The sequence below is a fragment of the Asterias amurensis genome, chromosome 11 (assembly GCF_032118995.1).
Source record: "Asterias amurensis chromosome 11, ASM3211899v1".
Classification (NCBI taxonomy): domain Eukaryota; kingdom Metazoa; phylum Echinodermata; class Asteroidea; order Forcipulatida; family Asteriidae; genus Asterias; species Asterias amurensis.
In genome coordinates, this window is record NC_092658.1 from 14743589 (window position 1) to 14764065 (window position 20477).

Consider the following 20477-nt stretch of genomic DNA (forward strand, 5'->3'; position numbering starts at 1 on the left):
CCATGGTTGATATCAATACGATTACTTTTGTGGGAACCCAAGCTATGGCAAACCTGCGTGACCAATGAGTGCCCTTGTGTATTGTATTCGTTTTCTGGTGAATTTTCTGGTGAATTTGAAGATACGACGAAATTGTTGTGATCACATCTAAACGCGAAGTGTGACATGCCTGCATTGGATTTAGTATCGCATGACATAAATATCGGCATCACTGGAACAGCTGAACCAGCCGTTCACACTTGCAAAACAGTCACGGGTTTAAGTTTTGACGATTTGTTTTTACCTTTTACGAATCAAAGATTTCGCTGGATATAGAATCTCCTATTGGAAGGATCATTGTCGCCTGTTCGATAGGCGTTTTGTGCTCCATTGGCATCCTGACAAACGCCATCTTGATTTCGTTCTACATTCGGCGCCCGGTAATGCGTACATCCACCAATGTTTACCTCGTCCATAAGGCGGTTTCTGATCTGATATCTCTTCTGCCTTTTCCTTTACATCTTGCCGAGATGTTGGGTTCTGGCTGGATCTTTGGGGACTGGGTGTGTAAGGTAGTTGCGTCCGTTGAGACGCTGTGCATGATCGTGAACGCGAACATTACGTTTGCACTGGCGTATGACAGATACGTGGCTGTTGCTAAACCAGGCAATGGTTTACAGCGTACCGTCACGACGGCACGGAATCACGTGGCCGTCTCGTGGCTGTATGGCCTCATGCTTGTCATCCCAGCAGCAACGGCAAGTTGGACTGTCGTGTGGCTACCAAACGATCCCGCGCAGGGCTGGCTGACGTGCGGCTACAACTGGCCGGCCGGTGAAATGTACCACTCAATTTACTTTGGTAGCCTGCTGGTCCTGTTCTACGCGGGACATTACCTTGTGTACATCTCATTTGTTTACGTCGCATGGAGACGAGTGAAACAGAGCAAGGACGAGTTCCTGACGCGTCATGACACCGTACAGCGCTGTCGAGCGGTGGCCAGCGTCCTTATCATCAACTTCCTCGGTTATTTTGTGTATTGGGCACAACATGCGTACACCATGATCACCCTGGGTGAAGACCAAATCAAAGTGCCACATATCCCATCCGGTCTATTGGATCCACTCTCCGTAGCATCGACTTCTGCTGTCTACATCGTAGCCAGTGGTAACCTCTTTCTGTACAGCTTGTCCATGGATCAGTGGAAGGCAGTGACAATGGATGCCGTTCACTGTCGCTGTGGTCCGGGTGGCGGCCGCGGGGTGGTGCAACCTTTTCACGCCGAGAGTGTGGCTGTCATTGACGTGACAGCGGCAGTGGACGACGACCCGCCACGCGTAATCAACAGCAACAATGTTCATCGCGACAGTGACCATGACAGTTTTGTTAACCTTAGTCATCATTCAGATGAAGAACTTGAGATTCAGGATGTGTCCATTTAAAAAGTGATCCACGTGACAATTAATGTGTTAGAACAATACTGATTTTGTTTATTTGTTCATTTAAAAAATGTGGTTACTCACTGTCGTGCTCTCTGTCAAAAGACAATGACTACCAGTTATTGCAACACTTAAACACTCAACGATCAGCACAACCTTTATTTTAATATTTATTTAAACAATCTTTGCAGCACCAAATCTCACGAACTACACTAGTCGATTTTCAAACTTTTGTCAGTTATAGACTTCTTGGCCATTTGTATTTATTTGATGTTTTAGGCCAACCACAAAGTATAAGCAAAATTAATTTTTGACCGTGAGCATGTCAAATATTTACATGAACCATGGAGGAATAAACTAGTTTATTCCTCCATGCATGAACTGACCTTTAAAATGGTTAGTTACCTTTTCTAGATCCAGTTTTTGGCCATGACATGAGTCCGTATGTAAAATAATTTATTTGTAGAAGTTGCAGCGCCACTAGTCGTCACGTTTTTAGAGGGAAAAAAGGTGAAAATCACGAAGCAGTGTTTCAGTAGAGTCGCGTAAATCCGCTGTACATGCTAAAATAATTGACGTCACAAGACGAACATTATTTTCGTAGAATTGTTTTACCCACTCCTCAAACACAGCACATCAGCGAGTAATTTTTTTCAGTGAATATTTCTAACCATCGTTATCTTCTAACAATATAGTTTTAATTTAAAGTGAAGGTACACGTTTGGTGATTACTGAAAACAAATATTAACTTAAAAACTGACTTGGTAACGAGCATTGGTGAGGTGTTAGTAGTATAAAGCATTGTGAGAAATGGCTCCCCCTGAAGTAGCGTAGATTTTGAGAAAGAGTTAATTTCTCACTAAAATAATAAAAGACTTTTATTCCTATCTGAAAGCACACAAATTCGTCCAACAAGGGTGTTTTTTCTCTCATCATTTTCTCGCCAACTTCGATGACCAATTGAGCTCAAATTTTCACAGGCTCGTTAAGTTATGCTTATGTTGGGATACACCAAGTGAGAAGACTGGTCTTTGACAATTACCGAAGGTGTACCTTCCCTTTAAATCTGCATGGACGTTTGTGTTCTGTGTCGTGCAAAAAGTACCTAAACCCTTTAATGTAAAGATACCAAGATACGATTGTGACGTGAAACTAAGTACGGTCGTCGATCATACATTGTACAGTAAATGTATCTGCATTCTCCTATCAATTTATGCAAGGAACATTGGCAGGAAACGTTGGTACAAAAGAGACGCTGGATAGCGGAGTGTCAAAGGCACTTACGGATGTTAATTCGATTAGAAACCAAAATGAACCAAAACTGTTAGGAACATGTCCTTGTGTAACTATTTCCATTCCGAAGGAGCTTTGTGAAAGCGTGGCAACAGGGTCAAAGAATCATAACACATTTGCAAACAACCTTGAGAAAAAATTATCTATCAAATTATCAGATTTGCTTAAATTGGAAACAAAAGAAAAGCACTTAGGCTCGAGTTTGTTTCTAATCTTTTGTTAGATTAGCTAAGCTTGTTTAGGTTCATAATTGTGTTATTTGCATCTGTTGTAAATGTATTATATTCTTTGTGAATATGATTTCATTGGGAAAAGTGATGGGAAAGGAAAATGATTTGTCATATGGTTTAAAGGGAAATAGTTTGACCCCTGCATTTATGTAGACATTGCCGCACCTTAAATGTTGGAGAAAGTATTTGTAAGAAGCTGTCTATGCATGTAGATAACAAGTTTTGTTGAACAAGTTTTAGTACTTACAAAACAGTGAACACCAACACAAACCATAGACATTCAGGGTTTATGATGACCTCTTTAAAGGCACTGGACTCCTTTAGTAATTGTAAGAGACCAGTCTTCTCACTTGGTGTATCTCAACATAACTATGCATAAAATAACAAAATGCGAACATTTGGACTCAATTGGTCATCAAAGTTGCAAGAGAATAGAGAAAGAAAAATCACCCTTTATGCAGACATTTCTGTGCTTTCAGGTGAGAAATTCCCGTACCTCTAACTAAAAAAAACTATGTTTCTTCAGATGAAGCCGTTTCTCACAATGTTTTATAATATCAACAGCTCTCCATAACAGCTCTCCATAAGTTTTATGCTAACAACTATTTTGAGAAATTACCAATAGCGTCCAGTGCCTTGCAAACTTCCTGCAGCTCTTGCCATACTGTATGTTCTATTCAAAACAAAAGATTCACTTATTGTTGTACAATATTGACAGATAAAACACACATTGAGCGTAATAATAAATTCATATTATTCAGATATTTTTATTTTAGTTGAAAATTTTGATGATGACAGATTACAAAGTATGATTATATCCCATGGGAGTCCCCTCCCCTAACTCTCAATGTAAACTTCCATGTGCAGCTTAAAGGGTCTGTAGATGTAAGGCAATTATTCTGAAAATTAATGCCAATAAAAAACCTACTTGGTAAGAAGTACATCAGCTTTGTAAAGCATTACATTTTGAGCAATTTTTAACATTGAAGTGCTGCAGTTATGAAGAAAGATATCACTTTTTATTGCAAAAAATTTGAATATACGAAGTGTTACTGACAGTAATGTTGTTCAGATTGTGTATTCTAATCAGTGGATTTTCAGCAATATCTCAAAACACTATGGTAACCACCCTTTGAAATGAAATGTTCATAGGTTAGTTTTATAAATAACCTGGGAAAACAAGCAGTAGATTCCTATTACCAAACAGATTCAATTCCTTGGATGGAACTTTTTCAAAATACTGCTAATAATATAAGATACTATTTGCTGGTGAGATAGTACAACTACATCTGAAGAAATTACAAGTGCACGCTTCACACATAATAACATGATTTCAAACTGTATCTATCTCAACCAAATGTTGAATGTTTGTACTAAATATAAACATTTTTGAAATTCGTTTCACTTTCTCAGAAAGCACCCATTTTGAATCAAACAAAACAACATTTATAGACTAGCCACTTGGTGGAGAGTCCGAGACACCAACAAACATGCTCACTTTTCTCTCTCATGAAAGTAAACAACGCTGTGAAAGTTAAATATCAACACTCAGTAACAATTGTTTCTAATTAAAAAGAAATCAGCTTAGCATGAATATGTTGATGCTTATTTTGAATAAGATATTGATAAACAGGGCTTTAAATTACCACTGGACTACAGGACCAGTGATTTAAGTACCAGGTCTTGGGTCTTTCAGAACATTTACTCCATGTAAGCTCGGGCACAATTTCAAAATGTCGCTCGAGGAGAAAATTGTTCTGAAAAAAATTCTTCTAAGCAAATAACAGGATACCAGTCACAGACAGTACATAGTAATTAGTGATACAGAATGCTACATGTATATTGGCTGGTAATCTATTCTTATTTGGGAAAGCATCTGGGCATCAAAACTTGCAAAACACAGACAAATATTGCTTAGAACGAACAGGTCATTCCATAAAGTTAACATTGTAGTGACTGGTGTCCACTCCTTGTTTGCTTGGCAAAAAAATTTGTCACGCAGTATTTTCTGCTAAACAGCTTTATGAAATTAGGCGCACACCTGATGCTTCATTTCTTGAAAGGCAAAGCACTGATGCGTTCTCTCTTTTGTAAAGAGCATCTCTGTGAGTAAATTGCAAATTCTATTTGAACGTTTCAAGGGGCACCAAGGCAATTACAAGGGGCATGGAGGTAATTACCTACATTGTCTCAGTAGAGCACCAGGGCCCAATTTCATAAAGCATGTAAGCACAAAAATGTGCTTAGCATGAAATTTTCTTCCCAGGATTACCAACCAAATTGCCACGTGATTTTCAGGATAAGCAAACAACAGCTGAATACCAGTATCAAGCAATATGCAACAAATGGGAATTTGGTTGGTAATCCTGTTTTTATCAAATTTTGTGCTTACAGGCTTTATGAAATTGGGTCCAAGCCTGAAGCAAAGTATTATTGTGCTCAGCTTGGCAGGCAACCTTATTCTGGTAAGCGTAATTTTGTTGTGCTTAGCTTATTTTTGCTCTAAGAAAAATATTGGGCTCTGGTCAACACCATTAATTTACCAGTCTATCTCTACACACATAAATTACACAGAAGTTTCCAATATGGAAACTGATAATGCTGTAATCTACACCGGCCAAACCTGATTCTTGCCATCTGTTTAGGTCGTCTCCAACAAAAAGAAAACAGCAAGATTCTCACAGTATTTCTATCTCGAATTGTAGATCCGCATTGGGTGGGATTGTGAAAACAACAGGTTAAGGAAAATATTTCCACAATGATTTGGCTTGTGCTTTTCAGTTTTGTAAAAAGTGTCAAACACCCTTCCTTTTGATACTTAAAGGCAGGGTAAATTTGGGTAATTATCAAAGACTAGCCGAAGATTTCACCAAACTCTTCCGAACTTGGGATTAATCTCAGGACGTGTTAAGTTCCATATCCGAAGACATTACGACGCATTGAACCCATTCTAAGTTGGAACGAGTTACTTGTCCTACCTCGAGATAGGATCGATCCTAGCGCTTCGAGAAATCGGTTACAGTGTTCTTACTTGCTGTATCCAAACAGTATGCACACAATTACAAACCTGTAAAAATTTGGGCTCAATTGGTCATCGAAGTTGCAAGAAAATAATACGAGAAAAAATACCTTTGTTCCATAGAATTTTGTGTTGTCAGATGCCTGAGATTCATATTGTTTGTGGAAAATGATCTCTTTCTCTAAAACTACATTACTTTCAAAGAGGGTCTAAGCTCTCCAGTGCTCCTTGCGAAAAAAAGTTGTTATGGTCATTAAAGGGGCACAGTGCCTTGGATCGGGCGAGTTGGTCTGTGAAAAGCGTTTGAAAATGTTTGTTATGAAATGCATATGGTTAGAAAGGTGTTTTATAAGTAGAATACAATGATCCACACAAACATGCCTCTAAATTGCCTGGTTTACCTTTTACTTTGCGAAATAACACGGTAGTGCCATGTTAATTCAGGACATAAAAGGAAAACCATCCAAATGCGAGGCATATTTGTGTGGATCATTATATTCTACTTTTAAAACCTCTTTCTAACCATGCATTACATAACATACATGTAACATACATGTAACATAACATAACATAACATAACACTTAAAATTTATAAGGCGTAATTCCATCAAGATCATAGCGCACTAGATCAAACGCTTTTCATATAGACCAACTCGCCCGATCCAAGGCAACGTGTCCCTTTAACTAATGGAGTAATTACCCAAAAATACTCCCTGCCTTCAAGTCTTTTTTAAATATGATGATTCTAAAACTAAATTCAAGCAGTTGTATACTGTACCTTTATCTTTGATTCTGTTTCATACAAATAAAAAGGATATCCCCAGGCTGGAAATCCATTGGCACCATAACCCTTGTCAGACCTGATGATCAATACTGCATGTTCTCCTTTAGACATGGACATACAACCCTCGTCCCATCCTGTTAAAATAAGACAGAATCCCCTTTTAAAATTTGCAAAAGTTTGGATGGATCTGTTATCATGAATGAGCACCTAGCGAAATGATGTAAATTGAGACCATAGTGCTGCCTAATGGCAAGCAATTTTCTGTGCTTACTGTAGCAAAACAATTTGCTAAGGTGTTAACGTATTTCACATGTTAGCAAGAAAAAAGTAGGTGGCCATTTAAATCATGTGTGTTTATCGTGGATTTGTATTGTTACATCACTCATTTTCAAGAAATTGTGACGTCAATGTTCGCTTTGCCTTCCCAGGAAGTATGAACCAGGCTTAAGGCAAATTTCAAGCAACAACCATTCCACTGCATTCAACCAACTCTGTCTCACAAGAGAGAGTTTTATAACAGTTTCTTACTGTCACAGAGAAAATTAATTGACTGTAAATAGATTTTCCTCTTGCAGATTTGCCTGGAATGGTTGCCTGTAAAGTGCGTCATGTGACATGGCATTAATGGGTCAAAGTACTTGACTTATTATACTTCATACTTAATCACTTTGTGTGTTTCATCAATAGTTTAAAGACACTGAACACTATTGGTAATTGTCAAAGGACCAGTCTTCTCACTTGGTGTACCTCAACAAATGCATGAAAAACCAAACCCGTGCAAATTTGAACTCAATTGGTCATTGAAATTGTAACAAAAAACACCCTTGTCACACGAAGCTGTGTGCTTTCAGATGATGTTTTTCGGGACCTCAAAATGTAAATCTGAGGTCTCAAAATCAACTTAGTTGAAACTTACTTCTTTCTCGAAAACCATGTTACTTCACAGGGAGCCGTTGCTCACAATGAATACTATCAACAGCTCTCTATTGCTTGTTACCAAGTAAGTTTTTATGCTTAACATTATTTTGAGCATTTACCAATAGTGTCCACTGCCTTAAAGGAACACGTTGCCTTGGATCAGTCGAGTTGGTCTTTGAAAAGCGTTTTGTGACCGTTTGTTATAAAATGCATATGGTTAGAAAGATGATGTAAAAGTAGAATACAATGATCTACACAAATATGCCTCGGAATTGTGTGGTTTTCTTTTTACCTCGTCCAATAACACGGTCGGCCATTTATGGGAGTCAAAATTTTGACTCCCATAAATGGCCGACCGTGATAGTTCGCGACGTAAAAAGAAAACCGTGCAATTTTGAGAGATACTTGTGTGGATCATTATATTCTACTTTTAAAACATCTTTCTAACCATATACATTTCATAACAAACGGTTTCAGACGCTTTTTATAGACCAACTCGTCTGATCCAAGGCAACGTGTTCCTTTAACACCTTTAATAACTTAACCCACCTTTAATAACTTGACCCAATCCAACTTTGAAGGAAAACGCTTGCTGTCCTTGATCCTTAGTGCTACAAAAAAATAAACAAAACTTGTTTATTTGGTTTCACTTGGGCACCAAAGTTGCACGAAAAATAATGAAAGAAAAATCGACCTTGTTGCATAGAATGTGCTTTCAGAGATGTCATGAAGCCTTTCTCAGATACAAATTTGGGGGTGAAAAATGTACCTCTTTCTCTAAAAAAGAATTCACTTCAATGAGGATCATTTCAAACAATGTTTAGTAATATAGTATATAAACATCTCATGTGTTCATCACAAGTAAATTATTAAGAGTCAGTTCAGGTAAATAGTTGACATACTTGCTCACGGTCAAAAAATGAATTTTTTTTATACTTTGTGGGTTGAAGGGCCTTGGGGTGCAAGTAAACAAAATTGCATTTTCAATTCTATATATAGCCCGTTGCCATAGTTACGGTTCTGTTTTTTTGTGGCCATTTTAGGCCGATTTTGGGGTCTGAAAAACTGGTTTTTAGCTCATATTTACAACTCCACCCAACCAAAACGCAACATTATTTCAAAAAACCTTTTATATCACTACAAAGTATCATCCTTGGCCTTCCTTGAGAAAACTTTTTATTGCTTTAAATAACACTCTTGTGCTATTTTTGCATTATGCATTACAGTATGTTTTTAGAACTTGCAAAATCAACATTTTTACCCTATTTTTGGACCCCAAAATGTCAACTTGCCAGGGGTCTCAGAAAGTTTCCCTTTCGGCTGTGATTAGGGCCAACAGTGGTCTTTCAATATCTGGTGTCAAAAACTTGGGCAATTGTATCCTGTTGTGACAGTACTGCCTCAAAACTAGACTTTTTTCCCAAAAACATGAAAAATGCCTTCTAAAGGGTCTTTTCACATAATATCGAAATAAGTGTCCACGGTAAAAAAAGAAAGAATATTTTTCATTTTTTTGTGGATGGTAGGATGGTAGGGACTTGGGGTCCAAATAAACAACATTTACATTTCAAATCATAATATAACACGTTGCCATGGTAACAGTTCATGTGTGTTTAGGCCACTTTGAAATCCAATTTCTCAAGAGTCTTGCAGTAAATTACTGGAATCATAGTTCAAATTTTAAAAGATAGCCAAGGCTTAATGTGTATGCACAATTTTTTACCCTTTCGGTAATATTTGTATAAAAGTTCTCATGGGAACAATAAATGCCTCTCGCTAAACGGCTACGGTAATTTTTATGGCGAATATTTTTGTGCACGGATAAAATGAACACAATAGCTTTTCAAGGCTTTTATCTGGCTCAATGCTCATACTGATTAAATGCGAAGGCGTTATTTTCGACAATATCATCATAAATGATGAACAGTTTCCTGTTTACTAATGAGCGTTTTATTTTTCGTAAGAGCTAAATTATTTCATCATCATTAGCTTTGACAAGTCAACTGTGAAGGGAGAATTAATAACGATCTATAACAACTAGATATATTAACAAATGCGTAGACCTACTAATGACTATCGAGTTTTCTTTTGATGTTCCTTTTTTTCTACAAACACAAGCTAGCGAGGTTTCCTCGTACCGCATACAGTGTATCGCTATAATGCGGCTGGGCGGTACAGCGGCTAAATGGTTAGATACTTTGGATACAGTACTTGCTCACTTTTAGAGCCTCTTTGTTCTGATTGGGTGAAAATGTTTAGTTCGGTAGCGGGCAAAAGAAAACTGTTATAAGGCCATGTAAAGACAAGGACAGTAAAGATTGCTCATCGCACTACTTCTCTTCTTGCAATGTGAATCATACCTGTACAACTAGGTAAAGTAGTTATGACAAAACAAGAACTCAGTGGCTTAAAGAGCATGGAAACAGTGCCATATTCTTTTAACAAGCATGCTCGTTTTTGTTTTTTATCAATTCAAACTAAGGGATAACTTCAAAATGCATTTTTATTGTTTTTGGAAAAATTACCATTTTTGAGGCAGAAGTGTCACCACAGGATACAATAAACCAAAGTGTTTCTCCCCAGTAGACATGCAAACCATAATGATAGCCCAATCAAAACAAAAAGGGAAATATTCCGAGAACCAACAAAACATTAAAGACAGTACAAACTTTCTTGATGTGCAAGGGGAATTAAAAAATGTGACTTTCAAAAAAAAAGGCGCTGTTCGCAAAACTGTTATTTTATTTTATGCAATGTCAAGAAATATGATTGGGCCAGGGCCAGGGTGGGGCAAAATATAAGATTTAGGTCATCAACAAGTCCTGATCAATGTTTGGTAATGCACTAAACCTACAAAGTGCTTATAAAAAGCTGCCAGATTGATGGAGTTATAGCTAACTTCTTCATGTTATAAATTCAAAATAAGGCAAATATTTCAAAATGCATTTCTCTATGTTTTCGGGGAAAAAGGGTCTATTTTTGAGACAGTTCTGTTACATCAGGATACAATTGCCCGAGTCTTTCTTACCAGAAATAAAAAGACAAATTATGGTCCTGATCAAAACCGAAAGGAAAATATTCTGAGACCCCTGAAAAAATGGAATTTTGAGGGCAAAAAATATGGTAAAAATGTTGATTTTGCAAGCTCTAAAAACATACTGTAATGCACATTCTTAAAATAGCACAAGGGTGAAATTTATAGCAATATTTTTTTTTTGTCTCAAGTAAAGCCAAGGATGATACTTTGTAGTGATGTAAAAGGTTTTATGAAATATTTTTGTTTTTTGGTGGGGTGGAGTTGTAAATATTAATTTAAAAAAACAGTTTTTCATTCCCCAATATCGGCCCAAAGTGGCCTAAACACAAATGAACTGTTACCATGGCAACATGTTATATTATGATTTGAAATGTTCATGTTGTTTATTTGCACCCCAAGTCCCTACCATCCACAAAGTATAAAAAAAATATTCCTTTTCTTTTACCATGGACACGTATGTCGATATTATGTGGAAAGACCCTTAAAAAGGCATTTTTCATGTTTTGGGGAAAAAAGTCTAGTTTTGAGGCAGTACTGGCCCAACAGGATACAATTGCCCAAGTTTTTGACACCAGATATAGAAAGACCAATGTTGGCCCTAATCACAGACGAAAGGAAAATTTTCTGAGACCCCTGGCAAGTTGACATTTTGGGGTCCAAAAATAGGGTAAAAATGTCGATTTTGCAAGTTCTAAACCATACTGTAATGCATGATGCAAAAATAGCACAAGGGTGATATTTAAAGCAATAATTTTTTTTCTCAAGGAAGGCCAAGGATAATACTTTGTAGTGATATAAAAGGTTTTTTGAATTAATATTGCATTTTGGTGGGGTGGAGTTGTAAATATGAGCTAAAAACCAGTTTTTCAGACCCCAAAATCGACCTAAAATGGCAAAAAATTAAAATGAGCCGTAACCATGGCAACGGGCTATATATAGAATTGAAAATGCAATTTTGTTTACTTGCACCCCAAGGCCCTTCCACCCACAAAGTATAAGTAAAATTCAGTTTTTGACCGTGAGCAACTATGTCAACTATTTACCTGAACTGACTCTTAATTATCATTGGATAAATTGCTTTAAAGGCTACTCTTCAGGCTTCATTTGGTCACTCTTCAAATTAATTGCAATAAAACCATTGGTTGGAAAAACCTACATCAGTCTTAGATAGATAGTATTAAGCAATTTAAAAAATATTTCACTTTGAAGTTATGTGGTTAAATGTAAAAAGATATCATTTTTTAATGCTCCCAAATTTGAATTTGCAGTAACACCTCTCAGATTGTGTAAATCCAATTAGGTATTATTTTCTTAGTATGGACAAATTTGCACCGGATTTCAGAGATATCTCAAAATGCGACCACCTTTTCAAATTTTCCCATGTTATAATTTTATTGTATACATCTAGTTTTATATAGAATTAAAATAAGCAAACAGTTTAAAAAAACACTTACTTTGCGTTTAAGTAATTAGATCCTGTTAGGTTCTGTTTAAGCAGCAATCAATTTCATTAAAAAATAACCAACCGAAAAACAGTTATAAAAATTTTAATTTGCATAATTACATTCTTTACCTCCAGAATTTCTTGGGAGGGTTGCCAGCAAGTGAGCCAACACAGTGGACAGTTATTTCTGCTCCTTTTTGGACTTTTGCAGGTCCTCCTGAACGCAAAATCTTCTTTGTCACACCATCAGATACCTCTTGAGGAGCTGCCATACTTTCTGAAAAATTCTGGAAAAGGAAAACAAAAACTGTGATCTTTTCATTTCTAATTTGTACATGATTAAATCAGTCATTTAAAATGTACTGCAAAAACTTTACACTGTATTAAAAGGGATATGAGAAAATATAAAATAGTTTTCACTAAAAATAATTTTAAAATGTGATAAGGGTGTTTTTTCTTTCATTATTATCTCGCAACTTGAACGACCAAATGAGCTCAAACTTTCACAGGTTTGTTATTTTATGCATATGTTGAGATACACCAAGTGAGAAGACTGGTCTTCGACAATTACCAAAGGTGTCCAGTGTCTTTAAGAAGAAAACAACTCATAAAAAAAGAGGAAAAGTGAAAACTGGGCCTTCTGGCAAGAAAAATGAGAACAGAACAAAAGGAGAGGAAATCAAAATCAAAAAAGCGGAAACCAGCTGAAAAGAGGAAGTCTCTGTAAAGTGTATCGACGGACCACCCATTGATGAGGAGGATGGAGAATGGATCGTGTTACGATTATCACAACTATTAGTATTAAATCCAGGAATGACTGACGAGCCAAAAGGTAATCTACCTGTGGGACCTAGTTGATATAACGTCACCCTCACCGGACGAGGGTTCCTCCGGCTTTGCGGACGGGAGGAGGGTCACGTTATCGCAACTACTATGGGACCCAGGTTAGAATCCTACCGGGGCACTTATGTGGATTGTGTTGTCAAATTGGTTTCAGTCCTAGCCCAGGACGCCAGGTTGGACTCCTCCGTTGCATACTCTACTACTGACGTCCTAAGGCTATTTTCAGTCCCTACTTCCTTGACTGAATAATTCTATGCCCAGGTTTCCTCCCACTTCTTAAAGCCATTATACACTTTTGGTACAGAAAAGAAGAAAAAAAGTTCACAGATTTACTAATTAATTACAGGGTTTACAGAAGGTAATGGTGAAAGACTTCTCTTGAAATATTATTCCATGAAATGCTTTACTTTTTGAGAAAACATTAAAACAATATCAATTTTCGATAGTGAGAATTGCGGATTTATTTTAAACACATGTCATGACACGACGAACCGTGTGGAAACAAGAGTTTCCAAAAAGCTCGGAACTTAGGGGTTATTTTTGATTCATCGATGACACTTCAGCCACACATCAACAACATTGTTCGTTTATCATCATATCACATCAGGAATATAGGTAAGATTCGCAAGTACTTGGACAAAAGTGCCACTGAAAAGGTCATTCACGCATTTGTTACTTCTCGTCTTGACAACGGCAATGCTCTTCTCTACAGTCTTCCTAACAACCAGATTTCCCGACTTCAACGGCTCCAAAATACTGCTGCCCGCATTGTGACACTGTCTAGAAAATCCTGTTCTATCACCCCCATTCTGAAACAACTACACTGGCTCCCTATCTCTCAACGAATCATCTTCAAGCTGATGCTCATTGTCCACAAAGCTCTAAATGGCAAGGCTCCCCACTATATTTCTGAACTGCTTCAAGTTTACACTCCATCAAGGAATCTTCGATCAAGTTCCATGCTTCTCCTCATTGAACCCAAGTCTCGACACTCATGGGGTGACAGGTCTTTTTCTGTAGCCGCGCCACGCATCTGGAACTCTCTACCACTTAATCTTCGATCTTGTCTTTGCACTGCAAAATTCAAGTCTCTTCTCAAAACTTATCTTATGTCACAGGTTTTCAATGACTAATTTTGTTGTGTCTGTTTTTCTTTGTGTTGTGTTTTTGTTTTGTTTTGTTTTGGTTTACTGCGCCTTGAACACCCAGCAGGGTGGATATGTGCGCATTACAAGTCTTATTATTATTATTATTATTATTATTGGGTTTTCCCGTTATTTTCTCCTGACTCCGATGACCAATTGAGCCTAAATTTTCACAGGTTTGTTATTTTATATATAAGTTGTGATACACGAAGTGTGGGACTTGGACAATAACTGTTTACCGAAAGCGTATAATAATGGCTTTAATAAAACAGAAACTTCACTGATTGTCTTCTCCCCTCGGCCTAGTCCAGTTGCTGAACAGACTTTATCATAGATTTATCATGGGAAAAGTTTCCGTATGGCGCCACCACTTTTTCATTCGATATGAAATAATATAGTATCTAATTTACCTCAATGAGATATCCCTTTTTGTAAAAATGAGTGAAAAAGTGGTGGCGCTATACGGAAAGTTATCCGTAGATAAAACAAATCCAATGAATTATCTGTCCTAGCTCTACCCATTGCTCTATGCTTTACACAAGTAACAGTCTACTACTGAACTCTAGTCATCAGCTGCCCTTGTCCAGATGAATGTCAGACAACTCGTCCGTTCGGACAACTCGACGGTTCAGACAACTCAACAGTTCGGACAACTCGACGGTTCGGACAACTCGACTTTGAGACAACTCGACGGATGGCCAAGACAAGTCGACGGTTGAGCGGCCGACCTCCTCTGTATAATTCCTGCGATTATATAATATTTATCATTATTATTTACCAATTATTATTTATCACAAGAAGTGTGGTGTTCCAGTGAAGCCATACTTGCAGAAACATGTAGTGACTATCTCGAGACTTTGTGTAAAAAACAGACTGAAATCATGAGTATGACCATGCATAGTATGACTCTATGTGTAGCCAGCTAGCAGTTGTCTTCAATTTATTCAAAATAAAAGGTTTAAAAAAAAAAAACAATTAAACATTAAATAAGTAAAACATTATTCAGCTCTATTATTAGAAGATTCACTTTTATTTACTTTATTACCAACAACAATAACAACTCGGTCATTGGTCTAAAAGCAATGAAAATGCTGCGGGGTCATGGTAAAAATAAAAAATAAAAAAATCAATTATCCGTTACCCACCCACCATAATATATCTCCTCCCCCCGGGGAACGCCCTTGCATCATTGCCAAGTCGCTGGTCAGTACATCCCCACCCCCAGGCCGCTATTTACCCCTCCCGCCCCGCGCTGAGCCCCGTCACGGCCATCCGATCGACTTGTCTTGCCCCCAAGTCGAGTTGTCTGACGGTTGAATAAATCATACGTCGAGTTGTCTGAACCGTCGAGTTGTCTGGGAAAAGTTTCCGTATGGCGCCACCACTTTTTCATTCGAAATAAAATAATATAGTATCTAATTTACCTGATTGATATATCCCTTTTTGTAAAAATGAGTGAAAAAGTGGTGGCGCCATACGGAAAGTTATCCGTTGTCTGAACCGTCGAGTTGTCCGAACGGACGAGTTGTCCGACGGACGAGTTGTCTGGTCTCCAGGCTGTATAGGCTTTGACAAGTAGCTGAATAGAGTAGATCATGGAGGAAGGAAAACACATAAAAAAGAAGAACTCCAGATTCAGAAGAAACCATCTCGATTTACATTACTATTCAAACAATACATTAAACATTTCATGTTATTAGTCACAAAATGGCTGTACATAGTTTAAATTAACAAATAACGAACGGTATTTCCAAATTCACTCTGTAAGTTTGCAATTAAACAAGATACTTACCGGAGGATCTTTTCACGCCCTGACAAAAATGTGAGCACAGAATTTGGGATTTGACAACAGGTAACAACCTCGTACAATGTATTTGCTCCACTCTCCCCTTTATCTTGCACGTTTGTTCTTGCAAACCTGGGAACGAGGTTCTTTTGCAAAACATACCTGACTTATCTACAAAATATACTAGCTGGCGTTCAAAAAGAGCCAGTCTAATTTTCATTATCAGCGGTAGTATTGAAACCATTTTAAATTATTTTGTTGAAAACTTGAACTTGAGAAGTCATGGACCGTAATGAATTAAGCTCTTTTCAGGTTTCGAATCCTTGGATTTCAGAAGAACGAACGACTGCTGCTGTATGTAATGCAATTCGTCTCGCAGAGAGAAGTGGTCACTTAAAATCGGTAGGTATCGTACCGTAAGGTCATGGGCCGCGTCTGCCGTGCAGGCTCGTGGTGGACGGAGCTCCGCTGACCCCCACAAGCACTCGCCTCTGAGGGCCACCGACTACGAACGGAGGAGTCCAACCTGGGCCGGCTAGACTCAGACAAGAAATAGACTGTTGAGTCCGATGGATGTTTTTTTCTTCTTCTTTGCACTGCTGCAGTGCATGATAATGATGAATGATAAGTCTTTAGTCAGTAAACAGGCGTGCAACTTTTCCTCAGATCAGGGCCCAATTTCTTATTCTTAATTAATAAACAATAATATTATTAAATTAATAAGTAATAAAGCCTGTAAAAAAATTGTATTATTATTAGTGTATCTATTTGTATGTAAAATTAAAAAGTGTTCAGGCTGTAATGTAAGTGTAAAGTAAGCACAAAAATTTGCTTAGCATGAAATTTCTTCCTTGATAAGATTACCATATTCAACATATTGCCTGTTTAGTTGTAACTGACATTCAGCCGTTGTTTTGCTTATTCTGAAATTCACTTGCAAATGTTAATAGTATTAGTAATCCTGTTTTTACTAGGAAGAAATTTCATGCTAAGCAAATTTGTGTGCTTACAGGCTTTATGAAATTGGGCACAGCTGATTTCCTAGACCAAGTATTGACTTGAGTATAACCACATAGAGAAAGGACTAGCCTACTTTTAGAAACTATACAGCTCCCGTGAGTGGGAGACTTATAGTTTCTAGAAGTAGAGTACAGCGCCCGGGGTTACTGGGTCTACTAATTTGCTCTTTTTATAATCTCAGTTTTAAAAAGTATAATTAATCTCAGTTGAAAAATACTAAACAAAATCATTGAAATTTTGTAATTTCCTCTGTTTTTTTTAGTGTAGTTACAGTTGCATGCCTAAGAAAAATTGAATGCCATTGTTGTTGTTGTTACTGTTGACTGTAGATAATAGTTTGATGATTTATTTATAATAATCCATTTGATTTGTTGTCATCCACCATGCTGGTTGTAGAGGCGAGATGAAACACTAGGTGAGATGGCGCAGTCGTTACAAGACAACTCGCCATCACTGCATCTCATAAAGCAGCTCAGAGAAATGTCGGAGAGAGGTCAACAGCTAGATGAGGTAAGTTCAGACCGTCAGGGTCAACCCTTCATCCATTGGTCTCAAGCCATGGGTCACGGGATTGGGTAGTTGTGATAACGTAACCCTCCTCCTGACGGCTGGGCCGTTGGGAGGAGGGTAAGGTTGTCGCGAACTTTGCAAAGGGCATCAGGGCAATTGATGTGGGTGCTGTGAGTTAAATCAAATGGTTTACAATACAGCGGATGACTTTCCCAGATTTGAAAATATGTAAACAAGCATTCCTTAACCATTTTATGTTGTATTCAACTTTATTTTCGAACAGACAAACAATGAAATTCAATGTCGGCTGATGGACAAGGAGACTAGAGATATTACACATCTTGATGTCATCGGTAAGATTCCAATAACACAAAAATAGGGAAAGTGCATTAGTAGTGGCTCTACGGTGTTTGTTTTTAGATTCCTACCATATGACTGTGGGGGATGGGGGAGGGGGGTTGCGAAATCACAGTACAGTCTCTGTGTATTCTTGTGAGGCAATTGTAGCCAAGTGTGCTGCTCAAGATCAAATGTACTGGATTATGGATACCACTTCTCAATAAGCCTCAAAGTATCAGACCCAATTTCATAAAGCACAATAACTCACTAAGCACAGATTAGTAATTGCTAAGCAGAATCAGATTACCAGTCCAAACTATATTCAGTTTGCATTGCTGGGCTGGTGCCCGACTCAATAATTGCAAAGCAAAGAAACTTGTCAAGCTGGTTTGCTGCTCGTCAGCTTTAGGAAATTGGAAGTTGGATCCAGGTAGTTCTGCCGTTTGTTGACCCTTGAGCCAATGCAAGAAAAGGGAAGATATCTTACCACTAGACCACTGAAGTAGCCCAGTGGCTATTTGTACCCAAACCATAGTTCCCAAATAAGTGTTAAAATTTGCCCTTTGTCTGCAGAGTCAAAAGTTAGCCAGCTGGACACAATGACTGCTCATCTTCAAGCCATTGTTGAGAGCAAAGACCACCTCATAAACCGTCTTCAACAACCCTTTGTGGGGGACTCCCTCAAGGTAGAGGCCACCTACCACAGACACGTGAAAGAGCTCTTCCCACTGGCTGCCACAAGTTTAGCAGAACTCAACGGTAACCTGGAAACCGTCCAATGGGCAAGCGACTTTAATATGAAGGATGGGAGAATGGTGAGTCAATTGACAAAGTTTGTCAACTATTACGCCACCCTTCTCTACTTGTTTTACAACAACTTGTTTTCCGGTATATAATAGCTATATGATTGGACCCAGGGCCCAATTTCATAAACCTGTTAAGCAGAAAATTCTGCTTCGCAAATTTCTTGGTTAAGCTAAAATTGACCAGGTTACCAGTCACAGCAATGGTAACTGTATAGTATTCTGGCTTGTAGCCTTTTTTTTGCAAAGCAATTTTTGGTGTTGTGCTAAGCAAATTTTTGTACTTCCAAACTTTTTGAAATTGGTCGGAGATCACTTCATCATACTTAATGTAAAGTAAGGTGAAGATTTAAAACAGTGCTCAATCAACAACAATTAGCATAAGTTCTTCTCTCTTGTCTGCAGGATGAAACACTAATGGCCATTTCAACATCATTGGCACAGCTCCAGACAAGCTTCCAGACGATATGTCAACTCAGAAACACCCTGGAAAAATGCTGAAAACTATACCCCGAGTCCTTACAATCGGTCACAGTCTGCCTTTATGTACAAGAGTTCTCTTAACTTAAATGGTGAAAATGCAAGTAATAACACAAGTTACTGAAATTTCCAAGAGCATAGTAAAGACTTCACAACAAAAAGAAACTACTAGCTAATTGTTGCATCAGGAATAAAAAATATAGTTTAAGTTTTTACCCTTAAACCGATTTGTATTAACTATATATTCAGTACTCGCCCGACTTCTTTGAAAAAATCCACAGAACTCGGGCGAGATGCGAAACCAAGACCTTTGCATTGCTAGAGCAGATGTCTTACAAATAGACCACCAAGCTGGTCCGATGGCTAGAGGCAATTCGAGTTCTTAGCAGCAAGTACCACAACGCTTTAATAGTTATTAATTATTGAGTCAATATAATTTGGTTTTAATAAACTAGCATGTACTTGGATAGAACTGGTATGGTCAATGTCCAGAAACAGCACAACCAAACAGTTTGTAGCCTTGATAAGTCCATGCAGTAGCAGGCAACACCTGGACTGCATTTTGGCGACCCCAACCTAGCCCAAGCGAGTCAACAAGTCAGTTACCGTTCGGTCTGAACATTATCGTCACCGCACCTCAACCGAAGCAAAACTGATTAACGCTCAACCGATGACCAATGTTTCTGGTTGGGGTCGCCAAAGCGCACTCCTGACTCCACTGAACCAAACACAGCTGGCTGCTTGACAGTGATTGGTTTGTTACTTGTTTTAGAGCTGATGGATATAGTTCCACCAATTACTATGGTCATGTATAATTATGCTTGAACTTGATTTCATAACTCTGGTGTTTCTGATCAGCAGAGGTGGGTTCGAACCCCAGGTGTGACACTTGTGTCCTTTTAAAGCAAGAAACATAACCATTGCTTTGTCATTCGGATGGGACGTAAAGCCGTTGGTACCACGTGTTGTGTAACGCATGTAAAATAACCCAGTGCACTTATAAAAAAGGTATGCTGTATGCGCCGTAGCACCTTGTAAACCCTATAAGGTGCTACATAATAGGGTCTCGGAATTCATCACTTCAATAACCTATCTTTCTGAAAGTTTGCATATATACTCAGTGCCTTCAGTACCTTGTTTGGAAGATATGTACACTTTATAAGACTTTGATATTTTTATTATTATTAGAGCTTATTATTACTATCCATCTTTGTTTTGTACAAGGCATCCTGGCCTACAAGCTTTTACTTTTAATGGGTCATGCCTCCATACAGCTTCAGTTTTGTAAAATCATATTGTTTATATTTGTATGTGTTTGTATGGAAATAAATGTTTGATTGATTTGATTTGATTTGATTGATCTCAACTGTGTATCAATCTTAATTGCTAAGTAAAGTGTGATGTCACA

At 37.9% G+C, this 20477-nt stretch overlaps 2 protein-coding genes and 1 long non-coding RNA gene across 4 annotated transcripts in view; 2 read left to right on the forward strand and 1 right to left on the reverse strand.

Moving 5' to 3' along the window:
- Window positions 1-20420, forward strand: part of LOC139943859 (uncharacterized) — a 295369-nt gene extending 274949 nt beyond the window's left edge. For both annotated transcript variants that reach the window (XR_011786897.1, XR_011786898.1), the window contains exon 2: window positions 19933-20420. This is a non-coding gene — a long non-coding RNA (uncharacterized lncRNA). The remainder of the gene's footprint in view (window positions 1-19932) is intronic.
- On the reverse strand, window positions 3685-16077 carry LOC139943858 (uncharacterized). Its single transcript, XM_071940707.1, has 5 exons — window positions 15924-16077; window positions 12273-12430; window positions 8212-8273; window positions 6778-6878; window positions 3685-5664 (listed from the first exon to the last, which is right to left on the reverse strand). Exons 2-5 carry the CDS (start codon window positions 12413-12415, stop codon window positions 5620-5622), a joined length of 351 nt encoding a protein of 116 aa, XP_071796808.1. The 5' UTR covers window positions 12416-12430; window positions 15924-16077; the 3' UTR covers window positions 3685-5619.
- Window positions 16090-20420, forward strand: LOC139943856 (uncharacterized). Its single transcript, XM_071940706.1, has 5 exons — window positions 16090-16319; window positions 17334-17447; window positions 17731-17800; window positions 18360-18601; window positions 18995-20420. The coding sequence occupies exons 1-5, from the start codon at window positions 16200-16202 to the stop codon at window positions 19088-19090; spliced, it is 642 nt and encodes a 213-aa protein (XP_071796807.1). The 5' UTR covers window positions 16090-16199; the 3' UTR covers window positions 19091-20420.
- Window positions 20421-20477: the final 57 nt, after the last annotated feature.